The sequence below is a fragment of the Ursus americanus genome, chromosome 30, assembly GCF_024610735.1.
Source record: "Ursus americanus isolate L20-20 chromosome 30, mUrsAme1.1.p, whole genome shotgun sequence".
Taxonomy (NCBI): Eukaryota; Metazoa; Chordata; class Mammalia; order Carnivora; family Ursidae; genus Ursus; species Ursus americanus.
Window position 1 is genome coordinate 27,899,391 of NC_142156.1, and position 19,727 is coordinate 27,919,117.

The 19,727-nt window shown below is 39.9% G+C and overlaps 1 protein-coding gene across 5 annotated transcripts in view; it reads left to right on the forward strand.

Moving 5' to 3' along the window:
- The window catches only part of LDLRAD4 (low density lipoprotein receptor class A domain containing 4), a 417,333-nt gene that overhangs the window by 208,097 nt on the left and 189,509 nt on the right, over positions 1-19,727 (forward strand). For all 5 annotated transcript variants that reach the window (XM_087857498.1, XM_087857497.1, XM_087857495.1 and 2 more), the window contains one exon: positions 17,696-17,836. Coding sequence is in view for 2 of the 5 variants with exons in the window: in XM_087857495.1 (XP_087713621.1) it covers positions 17,696-17,836 (141 nt within the window). In the remaining 3 variants the exon portion in view is untranslated. The remainder of the gene's footprint in view (positions 1-17,695; positions 17,837-19,727) is intronic.

A 19,727-nucleotide genomic window follows, 5' to 3' on the forward strand; every position in this document is an offset into this window, starting at 1 on the left:
TGGACTCAGCCCTCCCAGTTCCAGAAGGAGCTGAAGTCACAGCTCAATGGGAAATGTAGTAAATGGGTTTTTTCCTAAGTCTCCTTAAAGTCAGAAACTTTCTCCCCTAAAGGCCCAAAATCGTCAGAGTTTTAGACAAGTGGTAACTCACCATGATTACACCAATATTAATGAGATAAAACAAAGGCTCTGGACATTAATAATATTACAGACATTTGCTTATCAATCCTCACTAGCAGATTAAATTGTACCCAGCCAGTGAAAACTGCTGGGATTAACCATGGGGCTCACTCAGCAACCTAGGCTGCTCCTGATAACTCCGGAGACACACTCCTTTCCCAGCATCACCTTTGAACTTCTGGTCAGTGGGGATCACATTACCAAGATTAATTAGGTTTTTTCCCCCTATGTGCACCTGAAGAATTGTAGGAAGTCCTGTTCATGTGGTTCCTTCTTACATATCCTTTATCTCATAAGTAACCTGTGATCATTGACATTTTGTCATTTTGGTGTAGAATTTGTGTATCATTTTCTCTGTGTGAAAAACATATACTTAAATTATTCTCTAGTGTTTATTGGCTCCCTATTTGGACATGTAGTGGAGAGGGGGTGAGTATAGTAGTTTGTACGATTTACACAGCTTTAATAGCTTAAATTAGCAAAGACAAATGGGCCCTTCTGATTCAATGTAAAACCAGTGAATGAAGCATGTTCCACTTTTTTTTATATCTTTGACTTGTATGTCTGCAGTGAAAGCATAGATTTCAGGTGCAAGTGGAAGAAACAAACTAAACCCCAAAGTCTACTTCTCTCTTCCCCTCCCCCCGTACTTTGGATTCAATTTAAGTCCAAGCAATTATTAATCACCAGCCAGCTGGTGGGGATGCAAAGACATGATGTGTTGTGGGCTGGAGAGGTCTCACCAGTGGGTGAGACAGACAAATAGACAAACAATGACAGCAACATGACAAGCACTGTACTGGAGGGATGTGCTGGTTGCCATGGGAACACAGAAAGAGACAGTGGTATTTTATTGTAGTGAGAATGGAGAGGTTGGGGAAGGCTTTACAGACATGGCACTTTATTTTTTCTCCTGAAAGGTCAGTAAGCATTTGTCAGGTAAGGAGTGGGAAGAGCAAGTCATTCTAGGCAGGAGAAATAGTGTGCACCAAAGCACAATGATGGGGAGCCATGATGTGCTTGAGAACATCTTTGTGTTTTGGTGTATCTGGCTTCCAGGGTGATGTGTAGAGGAGTTGGGAAATAGGTTTGTAAAAGTCATCAGGAGCACCTTAGGAGGAAGAGTCTTATACGCCTAGCTAGTATGGACTATATTTTGAAGGTTATGGGAATCTATTGAAGAATTCTATTTATTTTTATGATGTTCAGTTAGCCAACATATCATTAGTTTTTGATGTAGTGTTCAATGATTCATTAGTTGTGTATAACAGCCAGTGCTCATCACCACACGAGCCCTCCTTAATACCCATCACCCGGTTACCCCATCCCCCCACCCCCCTCCCTTCTGCAACCCTCAGTTTGTTTCCCGGAGTACAGAGTCTCTCATGGTTTGTCTCCCTCTCTGATTTCTTCCCATTCAGTTTTCCCTCCCTTCCCCTGCGGTCCTCCACACTCTTCCATATGTTCCACATATGAGCGAAACCATATAATAATTGTCTTTCTCTGTTTGACTTATTTCACTTAGCATAATCCTCTCTGGTTCCATCCATGTTGATGCAAATGATGAATATTCATCTTTTCCAATGGCCGACTAATATTCTGTTGTATATGAACCACATCTTCTTTATCCATTCATCTGTTGAAGGGCATCGCAGCTTCTTCCACAGTTTGGCTATTGTGGACATTGCTGCTATGAACATTGGGGTGCACGTGCTCCTTCTTTTCACTACATCTGTATCTTTGGGGTAAATACCTAGTAGTGCAATTGCTGGGTCATAGGGTAGCTCTATTTTTAACATCTTGAGGAACCTCCATACTGTTTTCCAAAGTAGCTGTACCAGCCTGCATTCCCATCAACAGTGTAAGAGGGTTCCCCTTTCTCCACATCCTCGCCAACACTTGTTGTTTCCTGTCTTGTTAATTTTTGCCATTCTAACTGGTGTAAGGTGGTATCTCATTGTAGTTTTCATTTGAATTTCCCTCATGGCTAGTGATGTTGAACATTTTTCATGTGTCTGTTAGCCATTTGTGTGTCTTCTTTGGAGAAGTGTCTGTTCATGTCTTCTGCCCATTTTTTGATTTGATTATTTGTTTTTTGGGTGTTGAGTTTGAGAAGTTCTTTATAGATCTCAGATACCAGCCCATTATCCATAATGTCACTTGCAAATATCTTCTCCCATTCCATGGGTTGCCTATTAGTTCTGTTGACTGTGTCCTTTGCTGTGCAGAAGCTTTTTATCTTGATGAAGTCCCAAAAGTTCATTTTTGCTTTTGTTTCCCTTGCCTTTAGAGACATGTCTTAAAAGAAGTCCCTGTGGGGGTGCCTGGGTAGCGCAGTCATTAAGCGTCTGCCTTCGGCTCAGGGCGTGATCCCGGCGTTCTGGGATGGAGTCCCACATTGGGCTCCTCGGCTGGGAGCCTGCTTCTTCCTCTCCCTCTCCCCTGCTGTGTTCCCTCTCTCGCTGGCTGTCTCTCTGTCACATAAATAAATAAAATCTTTAAAAAAAAAAAAAAAAAAAGAAGTCCCTGTGGCCAGTGTTGAGGAGGTTATTGCCTATGTTCTCTAGGATTTGGATGGATTTTTTTTCTCACATTTAGGTCTTTCATCCATTTTGAGTTTATCTTTGTGTACAGTATAAGAGAATGGTCCAGCTTCATTCTTCTGCATCTGGCTGTCCAATTTTCCCAGCACCATTTATTGAAGAGACTTTCTTTTTTCCATTGGATATTCTTTCCTGATTTGTCAAAGATTAGTTGACCATAGAGTTGAGGGTCCGTTTCTGGGGTCTCTCTCCTGTTCCATTGATCTATGTGTCTGTTTTTGTCCCAATACCATGCTGTCTTGATGATCACAGCTTTGTAATATAGCTTGAAGTCAGGCATTGTGATGCCCCCAGCTTTGGTTTTCTTTTTCCACAGTCCCCTGGCAATTCAGGGTCTTTTCTGGTTCCATATAAATTTTAGGATTTTTTTTTCCAGCTCTGTGAAAAATGTCAGTGGTATTTTGATAGGGATAGCATTGAAAGTGTAGTTTGCTCTGGGCAGCATAGACATTTTCACCATGTTTATTCTTTCAATTCATGAGCATGGAATGTTTTTCCGTCTCTTTGTGTCTTCCTCAATTTCTTTCATAAGTGTTCTGCACTTTCTAGAGTATGGATCCTTTACCTCTTTGGTTAGGTTTATTCCAAGGTATCTTACGGTTTTTGGTGCTATTGTAAATGGAATCGATCCCTTAATTTCTTTTCCTTCAGTCACATTGTTAGTGTTTAGAAATGCGACTGATTTCTATGCATTGATTTTGTATCCTGCCATGTTGCTGAATTGCTGTATGAGGTCTAGTAATTTTGGGGTGGAGTCTTTTGCTTTTTCCACATAAAGTATCATGTCATCTGCGAAGAGAGAGGGAGTTTGACTTCTTTGCCAATCTATTGAAGAATTTAAAGTAGAAGAGACACATGTTATTTATGATTTAGAAATAACTATTTACTTGATAGAATAAACTTTCCTTCATTCAGCAATTCTTTTTGAGAATCTGTTTCATGCCAGATTTTTTTCTAGGTCTCAGGGAAATAACATTAAATATTACCTTAAAAATTTCCTACACAGACAGACTTAAATTCTAGTGATCAGAGGGTGTAAACAATACAAAAAGTTAATTGTAGGACTTATTAAAAGGTGTTACATGCTGTAGAAAATAAAAAGCAAGGAACATAGGTAGGTAGTTTGGACATGGGTCAGGAGGGTTACATTTTAAATAGAGTGCTTTGTTTTACTTGAATATACAGAAAAACTACTTTAGTTTGTATTTTTTTTATTAATTTGTTTTTGCTGTATGTTTGAGGACTCAGGTGGTATGCCACATTTGTCTTTTATTTTTGTCCATTATTATTGCTGTTTTATAAATTTATGTACAGAAGTAGTATTGAGGAAACCTCCTATATTGGCTGTGAAATAGCATTAAAACTCCACTTCATGTCCATTTAGTGTATTTACTCCTACCAGTAATGTGGACAAATATGAGAAATTGGAGTTTGCAGATGAGAAAGCTAAAGAGGAACCTCAGGGGGCACCTGACTGACTCTTGATTTTAGCTCAGGTCATGATTTTGGGGTCAGGAGTTTGAGCCCTGCATCAGGCTCCATGGTCGGCATAGAGTCCACTTGAGGTTCTCTCCCTTTGCCCCTCCCCCAGTGCATGCTCTCTTCCTCTCTCTCTCTCTCTGTCTCTCTGTCTCATAAATAAATGAAATCTTTACCCCCCCCCCAAAAAAAAATGGTAACCCCAGAACCATATTGGAGGGTGTGATTGGTTATTTAAGTGAGGCCATTTGCTTCTGTCTCCATTAAGGACAGAACAAGGTAGAATGGGGTTAGCTTCAGCAAGAACGTTGGAGCTGAAGTGACAACAAATATGGGTTTTCCATACTGAAGCAGATGGCCTTGGGAGCTGGATGAATTGTTCTCATCATGTGCTACTGTACTTATGGAATCATTGATAGTGCTGTGGTTATCAGTCCAGCTGATCTGGTCTCAGCTGCAGCAGTGGTGAACATATCCTTGGAGTAGGTCATTTATTGAGGCCCATTTTGTTTGAGGGGGTTGCAGAAGGGTAGTCAGACAAAGGATGAAAGTGATTGTAGCCTATGAAGGGAGACACCATTCCATGAAGGTTAGAGTAGAGGGATAATGGGAGGAGATTTGAGGACAGATGACCAAGAGCAACAGGGTCTCCAGAGCTCCTGGGTGCTGGGTCATCAGGTCATACCACACAAGTGGAATAAACTCCCAACTGGGCATGCCCTCAGGGAAGAATTGAGCAGAATGACAGATTAGTTGTTAATTGCAGAAGATAAGAATTTTATCAACCAGTGTTCCATTGAAGAAGATGGATTTTAAGACCCTTGTTCAGATTATTAATCAAATTCCTTAAGTCTACCAGAAATAATCTCTTTTTGGTTATTGGGTAGATAGGCAAAAAAATGCAGGAAGTCCTTAGTTTGCCGATGGGACTATAAAGAAATTCTTCATCAAAGGCCTGAAATGAGCATATTCAGGACAAAAAATGTCTTGTCTTTGTGGATCTTGGGATTCTCACCTGGTCTCAGTTGTCAGAAGTAGGTCATTTTCTCCAATAAAGCAGTAGAGTGCAGGGCTGCAGTTTTCTGCATCTCTCCTGTCCAAGGTAGGATTGGTCCTGGATCACTGGGACCTTCCTGCTGAGAGCCAAGGTTCCCCTGCTAGTTTTTCTCCCTCTAAAATATGGCATTGGAAGGAGGACATGGCAAGGGCTTTTCACCCACATTAATCCCTGTTTTGAATTTGATTAGTTATGGAAACCAAAGGCCCTTATTTTAAGTATCTGAAGATCTTCCTCTGGACATAAAAGGATGGCTCTGTCTACCGACACTGAGTATCTCTAAGGCCATGCGTGTTGTGAAGGAGCTTTGAGACTTGCCCAGATACAGCATCATCATGGGTAGGAGGTCATCAGCTTATCCTGGAGGACAGTAGGGCTGAATAAGGCCTGAAGTGGGAAGTTTATTTGAGGGGACAAAGAAGGGCTTCCAAAGAACCAATAGGGGAAATAAGACAAAACAAAATGTAACAAACCTTCTTTGACTGGGGCAAGGGACATTGTCCTTACAGTAGATGGTATTAACCATTAAAAAAGTATAAAGATACAATCTCAAAATTCCAGTGTGGGTTGGCTAAAGGAGGCACAGAACACAAGAGTTTATATAGCCATCTCCCTGTTGCACTTCTGGGTTAGTGAGTTTGGATCTGTGGAGGTCTCAGAAGGTATAAATTTTCAGGGAAGGGAAATTTCTTAAAGGGTATGTGACAGTTGGAGGACCGCAGGCAGACAGCCTGGTCAGGCTCGAGACAAGAAAGTGAGGCAGTTTGTACCCAAATAGAAAATAACTAGCTGTGGTCAACTTGAGGACAAGACCGGATCAGCAGTACCGTGAATTGATAAATACCTGCTTTACTCCCTGACTCCTGTGAACTTGAATGTAAACATTAAAAAATAAAACAGGTGGAGAACTCAATGTCCACACCCAGTTCTCAGGGTGCTGGAAGCTGTCAGGGAAGGAGCTGGCTGTTTCCTGAACAAACAGTCCAATGCTTTAGCCAGACAATGGGCTTTCTCTCCAAAACACACAAGGCTGCACTGAGAGAGAATATTGTGATTTAGGAATTAAGCCAGATGACTGGGAAGGGACAGATGGAAAAAGCCTAAATATTTATGACATTGAACACTGGAGAGAGAATAATTCCATAAATGGGGACCACAGGTAATTAAAAACTACTCTGGCTGTAATTTTAACTAATTCTTTGCCTTAAAAAGTAATACATAATTTGCTAATAATATATTTGAATTTTATCCCCTTTTTGTCTCTTTTCTACCTCATTTTCTGTATATATATCCCTAGTGAGGATATTTGCTCAGTTAGAGAAAACTTTCTTCACTCAAAGGGTTACAGTACTTAATTATGTTTCCTATAAGAACCTCTGGATGTGGGGCGCCTGGGTGGCTCAGTTCGTTAAGCATCTGCCTTCGGCTCTGGTCATGATCCCAGGGTCCTGGGATTGAGTACCGCATTGGGCTCCTTGCTCAGCAGGGAGCCTGCTTCTCCTTCTGCCCCTCCTCCTGCTCGTGCTCTCTCTCTCTGACAAATAAATAAATAAAATCTTATAAAAAAAAAAAAACAAACAAACCTCTGAACGAGATTTTATTTCTGTTCATTGATTTATTTAACAAATATTTATTGACTACTTATGATATACCAGGTCCTGTTTCAGACCCTGAGGATTCCTCAGTAAAACCAGGCAGACAGAAATTCCTACCTGCCTTCATGTAGTTTATATTCTAGTGGGGGAAAAACGATTATGCGTATATTTAAATACAATGTTAGATGGAAATTAGTTGTGGAGAAACACAAAATAGGAAAGGAGGATGGGAAAGGCCAGGAGTATTGGGGGGGCGGGTGTAATGGAGAAGGGATTCCAATTTTATTTTATTTTATTTTATTTTTATTTTTTAAGATTTTATTTATTTATTTGTCAGATAGAGAGAGAGTGCTCAAGCAGGGGGAACAGCAGGCAGAGGGAGAAGTAGGCTTCCTGCTGAGCAAGGAGCCTGATGTGGGACTCGATCGGAGGACCCTGGGATCATGACCTGAGCTGAAGGCAGATGCTTAACTGACTGAGCCACCCAGGTGCCCGGGATTCCAATTTTAAACACAGTAGTCAGAGAATACCCTGCAGAGAGGTTGACATTTGAGTGAAGGCCTGATGAAAGTGAAGGAGTTAGCTAAGCAGATATCCTGGGCAATTGTGTTGCAGGCAAAGGAACAGCAAGTGTGTGAGCCTTGTGTGTTTAGGGGACAGTGAGGAGGCCACTGTGCCCAGAGCCAACTAAGGGGAGGAGAGGGAGGTTGGAGAGTCCAATTATGGAGGGTTGTGTAGAGTTCATTATAAGGACTTTGGATTTCCCTCTGAATGAAGGCATTTGAGAGTTTTTTTTTTTTTTTTTAAGATTTTATTTATTTTTGCGAGAGAGAGAGGGAGAGAGAACACGAGCAGGGGGAAGGGGCAGAGGGAGATGCAGACTCCCCTCTGAGCAGGGAGTCCCATGTGGGACTTGATCCCAGGACCCTAGGATCATGACCTGAGCCAAAGGCAGACGCTTAATTGACTAAGCCACCCAGGTGCGCAGCATTTGAGAGTTTTGAGCAGAGGAGAGACCTGATCTGGCTTCCATTTCAGCAGGAACATTCTGGCTGCTCTCTTGGGACTAGAATATGATGGGAAGGACAGGGAGAAGATGGGTTACTAGTTAGGAGACTACTGAAGTATTCTGGTTGAGAGATGATGGCACCTTAGACTAGGGTGACTGGAGTGAGGTGGTGAGAAGAGGCCAGTTTCCAGATGTATTTTGAAGGTGAATCTAATAGAATTTTTTAATTGATTGGGGAAAAGTGTCAAAGATGACTCCAGTGTTTTTGCCTAAGCAACTGGAAGGATGAAATTTCGAGATATAGAAGGCTATGAGTGGAGCCAGTTTGCATGGGAAAAGGAGGTACCTGGTTCTGGCCCCGGTAAGTTCAAATATTTATTACATTCCACATGGAGATGTTGAGCTGGTGATTGGAGGAATTGAGAGCCTAGGGAGAGGTGGGAAGGTCCAGTATAATTGTGGGGAGTTATTAGCACGGAGACACTGTACTGCTTGAGATCTCAAGGGAATGGGCTGAGGGTGAGCCTGGGCACCCAAAAGTGCCCTCCGGATGAGGAGGTTTGGAGAAGCAGTCATCATTAAGGCAATAGGACATGTCCTTGGATGCATGGAGCAGTTGGCTCCAGGTGGTAGGATTGATCAGCTCTGTCAAAGGCAGTCTGGTAAGATGAGGCCTGAGGTGCCCACACTGGAGCAAACAACATGGAGGTCACTGGGGACCTGGACAAGCAGGTTTGGTGCAGTGATGGGGATCAAAGTCTGAGTGGAGTTATTTTTAGGGGATAATTACAGATTAGAGGCACTAAGCTACAGGAGCAGGAAAGCAGAGAATGGGGAGAAAAGCATTTTTATTTTAAAGATGGGGAAAGTTATAGCACGTTGGTATAGCTGATGTGATCCCTTAGAGATGGTGTTGATAATCAGTCTGTATAAAATATCCAGAATTCAGAAATTTTAAAGATCACCTATAATTTGGCTAATCAAGATCAGGCAACACAAGTCCCGAAGGGCTAAAATGGGATTTCATTCTTTAAAATTGCTTTCTTAAATCATGGATTTTAAGAACTGAAAGGACTTTTAGAGTTTAAGACATTCAGTGGCTTTCAGAATTTTTAGCTGGGGGATGCCTTTTTCCAAGGAAATCTCAGAGGAAAGCCTAACCTAAAAGCAGATCCTAGTGGAACTGCCAGGATTCCTTTACTGACCCTACTCCCACCCCCATCTCCTGCAGATGATCCTGAGGCCTCAAAGGGGGAACACCTAGTTATTCAGAGTAAAGATTCAAAACTACTGGTTTAATCCAGACACCTCATTTACCAGCAGGAATCTAGAGGTTAAGATTCTTGCCCAAGGAGAAACACAATATATAAGAACTAGAAAAGAAGCCAGTTTTCTGAGTTTCACGACCGTGGACTATTTTATGTCTGTCCTTGGTGCCTATGGACATGCTCCTTGTCCCAAACAGTGCGGGACTCTTGAATGAATGAATGAATGAAGCAATGACTGGCTTAGAGAGAAAGAGCATGAGGCCCAGGAGTTGTGATACCCAAGGATAAATGCCTCCCTTTTGCTCCTGTGGGTCTCCTTTTTGGGGCCTGGGTCTGTGCTGTGAAACACTTGTGCATCCATTTATGTTGGTCCTGGGAGTTGGGTGTAGTCCTCATTGGCTGTATACCTCAAATGCATATGGAAACATCAGTTAATGGACAACTTAAAAACTCTTGTTGAGTCTTGTGGTTTATGCTGCTTACTCAGTGGAGCAAAGTAATAAGAAAACCATTATCTGAGGTTAGTCTTGGTGAGTATATATTAAATGCTCAATACTGTCCAGTTACCATTTCATTCAAATACATTTATTTAAAACCTATAGACTGAGAGCCATTAACAGTCCTCAGTAAGGCATACAAGGTTCTTCATGACCTGCTCCCTACCTCCCCTACCTTATTTTTACGTATAGTGACATCCTGTTAAAATGAATGTTGAACACCCCAGGAACCACACTCCCACCCCATGCCTTTTCTGTACCTTGATCAGTGTGCTGGTTATATGAGCATTCTTTTGTTTTTCTCTTTGTATAAACCCATTGACCTGGATCTCTCTCTCTCTCTCTCTCTCTCTCTCTCTCTCTCTCTCTCTTGCTCATACACACACAGACACTCTTAAACAAACTGTACTGCAATAAAATATTTTTTAAAATGTCGAAGTGTATCAGTCCGTGTGCTTAATATTCTTTAATGCCTCAGTTCTCATAGTAAAGCAGGTTTCTGTCCAGTGGCCCTCAAGCCTCCACAGGCCTGGCTTGACCTCATGGCAGGCCTATTTCACTTGCCACTCCCCTCAGGCAGTTACTCCCCTCAGGCAGATATTCCCCATCAGGCAGTTACTCCCCTCAGGCAGATACTCCCCATCAGGCAGTTACTCCCCTCAGGGAGATACTCCCATCAGGCATTTACTTGGGCAGATACTGCCTACTGGTATCCCTTCTGCTACTACTGCTCTACTCATGATAGGTGGTCAGTATATACTTAATGAAATGAAAAGTAACTGAAATAGTGTTTATCCTTATGACGTTGGAGCTATCTGTCTGGATTTCTGTTTGAATGATGCCATGGGGAATTAGGTACTTTATTAGTACCATTAAAGTTAACATTTTGATAGATTTAGAATTCTACAAACATTTGGTTTTCAGAGATTTTTACTGAGATTTTCCCCCTTAAAATAGGATTTATACTTTTCTTGATTATAAACTCGTACTTAAAATTGTCAAGGAACTTATAAATTACTTAGTGACCCTAGAACCCAGAGGTAGACACTGTTTGTATTTTGATCATCATCCTTTCAAACTGTGTTCCCACGTGCATTGCATATATTGATAACACTTTGTTCCTCAAAGTGTTTTAAAGTAGTTTTTACCTGCTTGGTTTTAGTACTGCACTAAGAAGCTAGTAAGAATACCTCCTCACATTTTCTTTACAGAAAAACACAGAAACAAATTCATTCATTAATTGGTTTTAAACACAAAAAAGACAGAGTGCTGAATTGCCAATTCAAGTCCTAACGACTTTTACTGACTTTTAAAATGCCTTACGGTGTTTTGATGAAAGTTGTGCAATGTTTAAAGCTGCTCTAAAAGGTAATTGTAGGACTAGAAGTCTAAAGCCTGAAAATAACTTGGACTTTTAAGAGCACATTTTTCACTTACGGTTCTTAGATAATTTCAGACACATTAAAATCGTCTTTCAGCACCATAGTGGGAGCGATAAGCCATATCATAAAATGGTTTGAGTTTTAAAAAATTTTATTACTATCTTTAATGGGAGGCTCTTCTATGTTAATCTTATTATATGGGCAAATATCCTTTTATCACGTCATATTCATCTTTTTGAAGGACAACTATGGTTTCGGTTGCACCACTTAAGATATGACTTTTATTAAATGCTTGTGGGTAACTTAATTCATTACACAGAATATAAACCTTCTAATTAAATTCCCCTTTGTTCCAAATTTATAACCAGGAGAGTCAGCTCTGTCTTTGAGGGAGGGGAGAGCATCATCAGTGATACAGTGTCTTTACATTTGACTTTCGGCATGCTGTGTAGATCACCGTGTGATATCAGGCAAGGCACAAGCAACTTCTGCAGGTCTCTTCCCTCAGACTTCCAAAGAGATCAGTGTTGTCAATATGTGAGATTCTAAGTCTCTTACAGGTTACTCAAAATGTATTCTTTGCATTAACAAATTTTGTAGGAGAATATGCATATTATCATCCTTATTCCATTCACATGCTATCAAAAGCCGACATTTGAGAATAGCCCTAAGGATTAGCTTTTCATTTCTGAAGATTCTCAAAGCCTTATCTTCATAATTTGCTAAATCACTACTTTCTGGTGCTGTCATTCTGGCTTATAGGAACTACTCCCGTATTCTAACTTCACTGAAAGCTGATAAAGGAAATAACCATATGGGGAGCCCTTTTTCCTTTTTGACAAAATTGGTTATCTGAGATAGCTTCCATACTGTGTATAGCATCCCTTAATAACATCGGCGACAGACCTTTTAAGCCTTAGAAGCAGAAGAAAGTCTGTTTCTGATTAATTGAAATGCCTACCACTCTTGGCTCCCAAGGGCTCACCACCATGCCTCTGGTTTCCTTGTCTCTGTGGCAGCTTGTTTCTTTGGAGTTCAGTTTAATGACCAGTTACTAGAGCTCTCTTAAGTCACAAAGTTTCTCTCATTTCCCTTGCATTTTTTGGTTTATGTTTTTTGTCTTTTACTCACTGTTTTTCATTTTTATTGAACTTTACTTTTATGATAAGTAATCCTGTACCTTGCTGGGGAGTAGGTGATGTGTGTATAAGTCAATAAAAATATCGTTGTCATCTCTGTGCTGGGAAATGTAAAATTATGTTGGTTGTGGTAAAATTATTTATACTAATTTTAGCATCCTATTAATTCTTCACCTATAGGTTGCTAACAACTAAGTTTAATCTCTGTTCTTCACAATGTAGGTACATTGAGAAGGCCCCCATTACTGAGAGATAATTCTAGATTTTAATGTCAGAAATGTTGGAGCCAGAATCACTCTCAGTTTTCAGGTTTGTGAATGATAGAAGTGTGAACTGAATGAGTCGATGTTGCTATATGAATTTTAACAGAAATAGCTATCATAGACTACTTTGCCAATTCACACAAAAAGGCTGATTGTACAGCTGTGATGTAATACTGTATATAGGTCCTTATTTTGTGACTGAGATTGTATCTGTGAAAACTAAAGCTTTAAGAAAGAGTATAGGAAAAATTGAAACCAATGTTTTGTTGCCTTTTCCCTCCAGCTTTATTGAGATATGATTGAGCGTGTTGATTCGATACGCTTATGTATTGCAAAATGATGACTGCTATCATATTAGCTAACACCTGGGTCAGATCACCTAATTCCTTCCTTTTTTTGTGGTGAGAACATTTAAGATCTACTCTCTTAGCAACTTTCAAGTACTTTTTGTTGTCTTTTAATTAATAGAATGTTGACTCTACCAAGCGGATTAACTTTCGTCTCTGAGATGCAAGCTTGTTCTCCTGGAGTTCAAGATTGAGCATTTATCTTTGAATCCTGTCCAAGTTTAGGTGTAAAATATAAAATTGTTAAGCTACTGGTCCTTAAAAATTTTTTTTTGAAAATAGACTCCATAGCCAATGTGTGGCTCAAACTCATGACCCTGAGATAAAGAGTCGTATGCTGTACCAACTGAGCCAGGCAGGTGCCCCCCAATTTTTTAATAAAAATTTTTTTTTGTATGTAAGTTTGAGATTCACAGAATCATTCTTTTCCTTTTTCTCTCTCACATGGTGTACTCCAACTGGTTAATATTAGTTTGTTCATAATTAGAGTGATATTTAGGACAAAAAAGTTTTCCCCTCAATTTGATAGAAATATTGGGCTTGCTGTTCCATTACAGGGAGTTCATTTTTGACTTTGGATAAGTCAGGAATTCTCTCTGGACTATTTCCTCATCTGTGACATGAGAGTTCGGACCACTGTGTCTCTAGGGCCCTCGTAGCATTAGTGTTTTATGAAGCTATGACAATTCAGAGTCATAAAATCATCAGAAAGCTTTATGTAGGAATGTAGAAAAACTAAAGAAGACCTTAAATTTGGAGGAAATTCTCTATTGGTAAGACTATATTAGTGATTCTAAAATCTGTTGCTGATTCTGGAAATTTTTTCACAAGAAATAGAGTTATGGCAGAAAGGAATGCCGTTTTATTCATTTAAAAAGTCCCAACTTTAAGGAAGAAGAATTATTTAAGTATTACAGATTTTTAAATTATGTCTATAGCTCCTGAAGGAAAAACTAAGCTCCCGAGTTGTTCCTTCTGTATTCCCTTCCAGTATTACCCATCTGAAGTCACCATGAATTTGTAGCCAAAATATTTCCAATGTTTTAAATAATCTTTGATATCCTTCAACTTCAGGATTGGAAGGAATACTCAAGTTCCACAAAGAATGGATGAAATATAGTAAGAAAACATTTTTTTATTCTTCTATCTTCTTTCTCCCACTTGAGGTTTATTTCATTGAGGATGTTTTCTGTCTTTAGTGGGTCAAAATGTAGTTTGGGGGTCACACCTGTGGTCCCAAACCTTCTGAAATACCTTATTGGTAGTACAGAGTTGTAGCAACTGGGCTTCGTTGTCCAGGAATCATCAAAATACCTGCCTATTTTAAGAGAGAAGTTTTTAGTAAATTAGAAAATACCAACTAAACGTTCCAATAAAACACTATTAGCTAAAAAGGGGGCTTAATATAAGTGAGTTATCTAAGGATAACATTCTCACTAGACAGTGGTTCTTCATCCTCGCTGCCCATCAGAGTCATTCTAAGGATCTCTGGTAACAACCGTTGCCCAGGCTGCACCTTGGACCTTTGAGAGCAGTTGCCTACGCTGGGGCTCAGGCATCAGAAATGTTGAAAGATGCCCAGGTGATTCCAGTACACAGCTAAAGTTAGAACCTCTCATCTAGGGTTCTTAGTTTGTTTCAAATGTCACAATAACTTGGTTATTAGAGGACTACTCACTAACGCCTTAACACACTGGGTTTTTGGATAGCAAAGTATGGTGGAGGTGGCCTTGTAAGTCAGGATCCAGTTAAAAGCTTGCCTCTCACTTGATGGAATGAGCACTGGGTGTTATATACAACTGATGAATCACTAAATTCTACCTCTGAAACTAATAATATACTGTATGTTAATTAAGTTGAATTTAAACTAAAAAAAAGAAAAAAGAAAACCTGCTTCTGTCGATACCAGTTATGTTACCTTAGACAGATGTTTACTCTGCAATTTCGTTCCAGCTTTAGCGTGAATCTTTAACACTTAATAGCATTATAGCAATTTTCTAGTATTTTCTATATCACATCCAGAAGTCAATGGATTCAAAATTTCAATCTAGTTGTTTTGATTCAAGTGGTCATGTAATGGAAAGACCTTTAGTTTGATATTTAGCTAATGACTTACCATTGAGAAGATTTAGATTCTTTGAATTTGAAATTCTATGGGTTGATATCGATGTTTGCAATTATCTAAGAAGCAAAAGCTTTCTAAGCAAATCAGTAGCAAAAGCCTTGTTAATGCATCCTGAGTAATGTTAAGCCTATTAAGAAAATAAACTGTTTTGAGAACCTTTTTACATATATGGGCATCCTCATTACAAATGAATGTTACGCATTCATGAAAGCAGAGTTGGAAACTGTGAGGCAGCTCTGGAGAAAGCCTGAGACCAGAGCTGGAAGATTTGGACACACACCTGGATTTGCCATTTATTAGGAGTTTAATTATGGGCAAGTCACTTAATCTCTGAGTCTTAATTCCCTCATCTATGAAATGGGCATAATATCTACCCTAATTATTTCACAGAGTTCTTACGAGGCTTAGATTAGATCATTCATTTATTCCACAAATATGTGATTCACTGAGTGCGTTTTACTTGCCAGGCGGCACTCTAGATGTGAAGGATATGAAGAAGGAAAATATGTCCTTGGAAAGAAAAAATATATTGGTCACTTCTCACATTATTAAAAAAAAATTCATGTTGTAAGCCCTTTGAAGAGGGCCGCTCTTTCATCTCTGTGTTTCCATGTCTTAATACCTGGCACATAACAGAGAAGGGGCTAAAATATTGATTATATAAATGAATGAATCACATAATTCATTTCCTTGAAAATGGTTTGCTGTCTGGACCGGTCTCCCTTGATCAAGTGGAAACGAATAAAGTGTGGGGGTGGTTTCATGTTCTTGCTGGTTTAAAGTTCCACGCAAACTGGAACGTGGTAGTCTAACCTGAGATCCTTGCAAAGCACAGTAATAGTTAATCTTTTAGTTGGAGTTTAATTCAATTTAGGTTAGTATTCCCTTTATTCCAATTACCATTTCAACAGCATCAGCCTATTTTTGGCTAATGTCCTTTTCATGTTTGGTATTAATCTGAACTCTAATATTTCTTTTGGAAAGAAAGATAAATTCTTTTCTTGACATCCCTTTTTTCCATTAAGTTAAAAAAAAAGTCACTTCATAAATGTGATTTCAAACAGCTGGATTTTAATATTTCTACCTTGGAAGAGCACTTGGCATCAGCAGCGTTCCTACCACATGGCCTGGATCACATTTAACGCACAGATTTTTTAACCTGGACACCGTGGCCAGTGATGAACTTGTAGACGTGCTTTTGGGCTACATTCACATGCTCTTCTCAACTAGGTCAGGGGGTGGGCTGGTTTCTTCTGTGCTCTTTTAGGAAAATGTGAACAAATAAACTATAATATCCCTTTCATACTGGGTCACAGAAATACTTTGAAGATTTAAGTTCTCTGTCTCTTTGCAACAGGTAAAAGGGTCTTTCTCTTTGCAGCCCCGTTTGTTGTGAGGATAGCTAGAGGAGGCCTTGGTGTGCTGATGCCCAATCTTTTATTTGAATAATGGAATTTTAGAGTTGAAAAGACCCTGTATTTGATCCAGGCCTGCCACCCATGTTCTAGACAGACAAAATAGAGGAGAAATGAAGAGGCTGTGATAGGCAGCATCAGCAAGGGTTTGGGATGCTTTTTCTGAGGTTTTGTTTTCTACCCACTGATTTGTACATACGGTGTGAGTTCTGCCAGCTTTTGTGGGTGCTCCTAGAAGAAAGCTCACAGTCAGAATGCAAGGTGATATTCAGTGTAAGATATACACAGATGTTTATGTGTCCACATGTATAACTGTGTAATTTCCACTATCCTTAAAGGCTTACATTGATAGTAATGTGTTAAGTTTGCAAATTTATTTCAAAGTATTACAAAAGTAAATTCCATTTGCATTTATTGATTTGTAGAGATTTCAGGGATTCCATGTTCAGTGTGGCCTATAGAGATGTGGGCTGGGCTTCATCATATTCTTTAAGTTACTCACCTGGCCCTTGGCATGGTTGCTTCTCAGGTTGCAGAGAACACACATTGTTTTCCTATGTTTTCCATTATAAAGTCAGTGCTACCCCTGCCTGCTGTTAAAATTGGTGTTTCGGAGGCACGAGATGAATGAATACCAGAGAGGTTAAATATTTTGCTGGAGCTTCACAACATCCAGCGACAAGTTGGAAATAAAATATATGAGCCTCCTTTTGTTAAGCTTGAGCTCTCAAGTTCTGCTGGACCCCCAGCTGCTCCTTCTAAGTCTCCCCACATTCTTGGAGGCTTGGAAAACTGCCACAGATGTTTTCATGCAAAATAAGAACCCCATATCTATGACTTGCTGGGCAGGTCGTGGAAAGAAAGCACCTGCGTTTCTCATTTTTTTTTATTAAAGATTTTATTTATTTATTCAACAGAGATAGAGATAGCCAGCGAGAGAGGGAACACAAGCAGGGGGAGTGGGAGAGGAAGAAGCAGGCTCCCAGCGGAGGAGCCTGATGTGGGGCTCGATCCCACAACGCCAGGATCACGTCCTGAGCCTAAGGCAGACGCTTAACCGCTGTGCCACCCAGGTGCCCCTGGGTTTCTCATTTTTGGGTTAGAGACATGGGGTGAGTAATTTGCAGCAGGCCCCACAGTTCCCCTGGGTGGGACACTGTCGTGTGTACTTCACAGAATGAAGGCCCTTATCAAGATAGCCCTCTCTAAGTTTTTTGGTATTTACAGATAGACTGATTTCCTGAACTATCATAGTGCACAAATGGGGAAGGAAGAAAAAATTCAAGACCCTCAAGCTTGCACTGACTACTTTATATTCTGCGTTGTACTTTTTCAGAGTGCAAATTCACCTGCACCAGCGGTAAATGCTTGTATCTTGGTTCACTGGTCTGTAACCAACAGAACGACTGTGGGGACAACAGTGATGAAGAAAATTGTCTCCTGGTGACTGAACACCCACCTCCTGGCATCTTCAACTGTAAGTCCCACCTACTTACCTTGGTATCATTAAGTTGGATTCTGTTTTTGAAACGGTTAGGACGTGGGGTCCTAGGGAAATGGAAAGGATGTTGATTTTGGTTAAGAAAAGAGATTTTGTACTTTCACAAAGGGAATGTTTTTTTCTTTCAGTATAGAAAGATGGTGTGGTGTGTCTAAAAGTGGAAAATTCATTCTACTTTCAGAGATGGCCAGTGGTGCTGTGTTTTGGAATAGGCTTTGGCTACTTATCTTAGAAACACTAACTGTATTATAAGAAATAATGTATTGGGTTTAGTTTTCATGTCAGTTTTGTAGAAAGTTTTTAGAGTGATTTAAAATAATCATTTTAAAATAATTTTAGATAAGCAAAGAAAGATATGTGGAGAGTTCATAACTGATCATGTAATTAAAATAAGAAAATAGAAAAAATTTATATGGGACTTGAAAAAAGGTTCTGATTATGTGTTTTTCTGTTTGGTACTAGATGGAAAAAAGTTAAGTAAGGTGTTTATATGTATGAATCCTAAGGCTGAGGCTTTGAGCATTTCTTGAACTTGAAAAGGTGAAATCAGAGTTTGAAGTTCATTGATGTTTTGATCTCATGCTTTTTATGAAGAAGAAGGAGTAAGAAGTCAGCTTTGAAACACTGCTGAACTTCTCTTAGGAAACTTGTTTTCTCGAACTAAGTGAAGTGGGTTAAGGATGAGAATATCTTTGCAATAACACATCCAGGAGGGATGTTTGCTCCTCTTCATGGGGTCCTACTGAAATCATTTGGCGGAATTCAGCTTCTTTCCCCAGTTTTACTGACGTTATTTTGAAAAGTTATATTTGTTTTTTATTTACAGATTTAGAATTTTTGTTATGGCTATCAGACTGCATAAATACTGATACTGTAATGTGAAATGGGAGGAGATTTTTTTTAAAGAAATGGTTTTCTGTATTCCTGTTTAATTTTTATATTGAAGGCAACCTCAGAAAATGATCATGCCTAGTGAGTTTTAAGCCTGTTATTTATGCTTGCTAAATTCAAGAGTCTAATAGTGCAATAGTTCTCGTCAAGTTTTTCTGTTGTGTCAGTTTGTATTTTCTTATATTGAGTGTCTGTAGAGTCCCATCTCTATACTTTGAGAAGACAATTTAAGGTTAGGAGCGTGCTTTCTTGGTATTTGGTCCTTGTGTTTCCTGGGGTGATGTTTTCAAAGCCCTTGTGCCACATCTTGGTTGGGGAGAGCAGAGTTCCTTTGACTTCCCAGAAGCAATAATTGAGTAGCCTTGTGGTCATCAATACTGTAATTTGCATAATGCTGTTTGCCTGGACACATGGCAGGGATCCCCACAGTGAATTGCCTTGCCCACTCCAAGTCTGCCTGTTGGGTTGGGATCCTGGCTACAGCACTCACCTAATAATGGGGCAGCTCTGTGACCTCATCTGCAAAATGGAGCATGAGAATGGGTATTGTAAGGATTAAGTGGGATGGTCATAAAGCACTTAGAATTTTGCTAGTACTAAGTACTCGGTATAGGTCAACTAGACTCAAGCCAGTGGGTCTTAGAAGGAAAAGAACAATGTAAAGGCAATATTTTGTTTCTCTAGACTTGAGTAACAGCAAACACATTACATGATAAACTGGAGAGAATAGTACAATTGTGTGGTACTTTCACTGGATTGGAGAGTTCTGTGTGAAAAGCAGGCAGACCAAACCTTTGGCCCTCTAACCTGGGGCACTTCGCAGACTATTTCTCTGTATCTTGAAGGTGCTTCTCCTTCACTTTAGGATAGTTCAACTGCAGTCCTCTTATTGTATTGAACCCCCTTCCCTTCCCTTCCCTTCCCTTCCCTTCCCTTCCCTTCCCTTCCCTTCCCTTCCCTTCCCTTCCTCCCACCT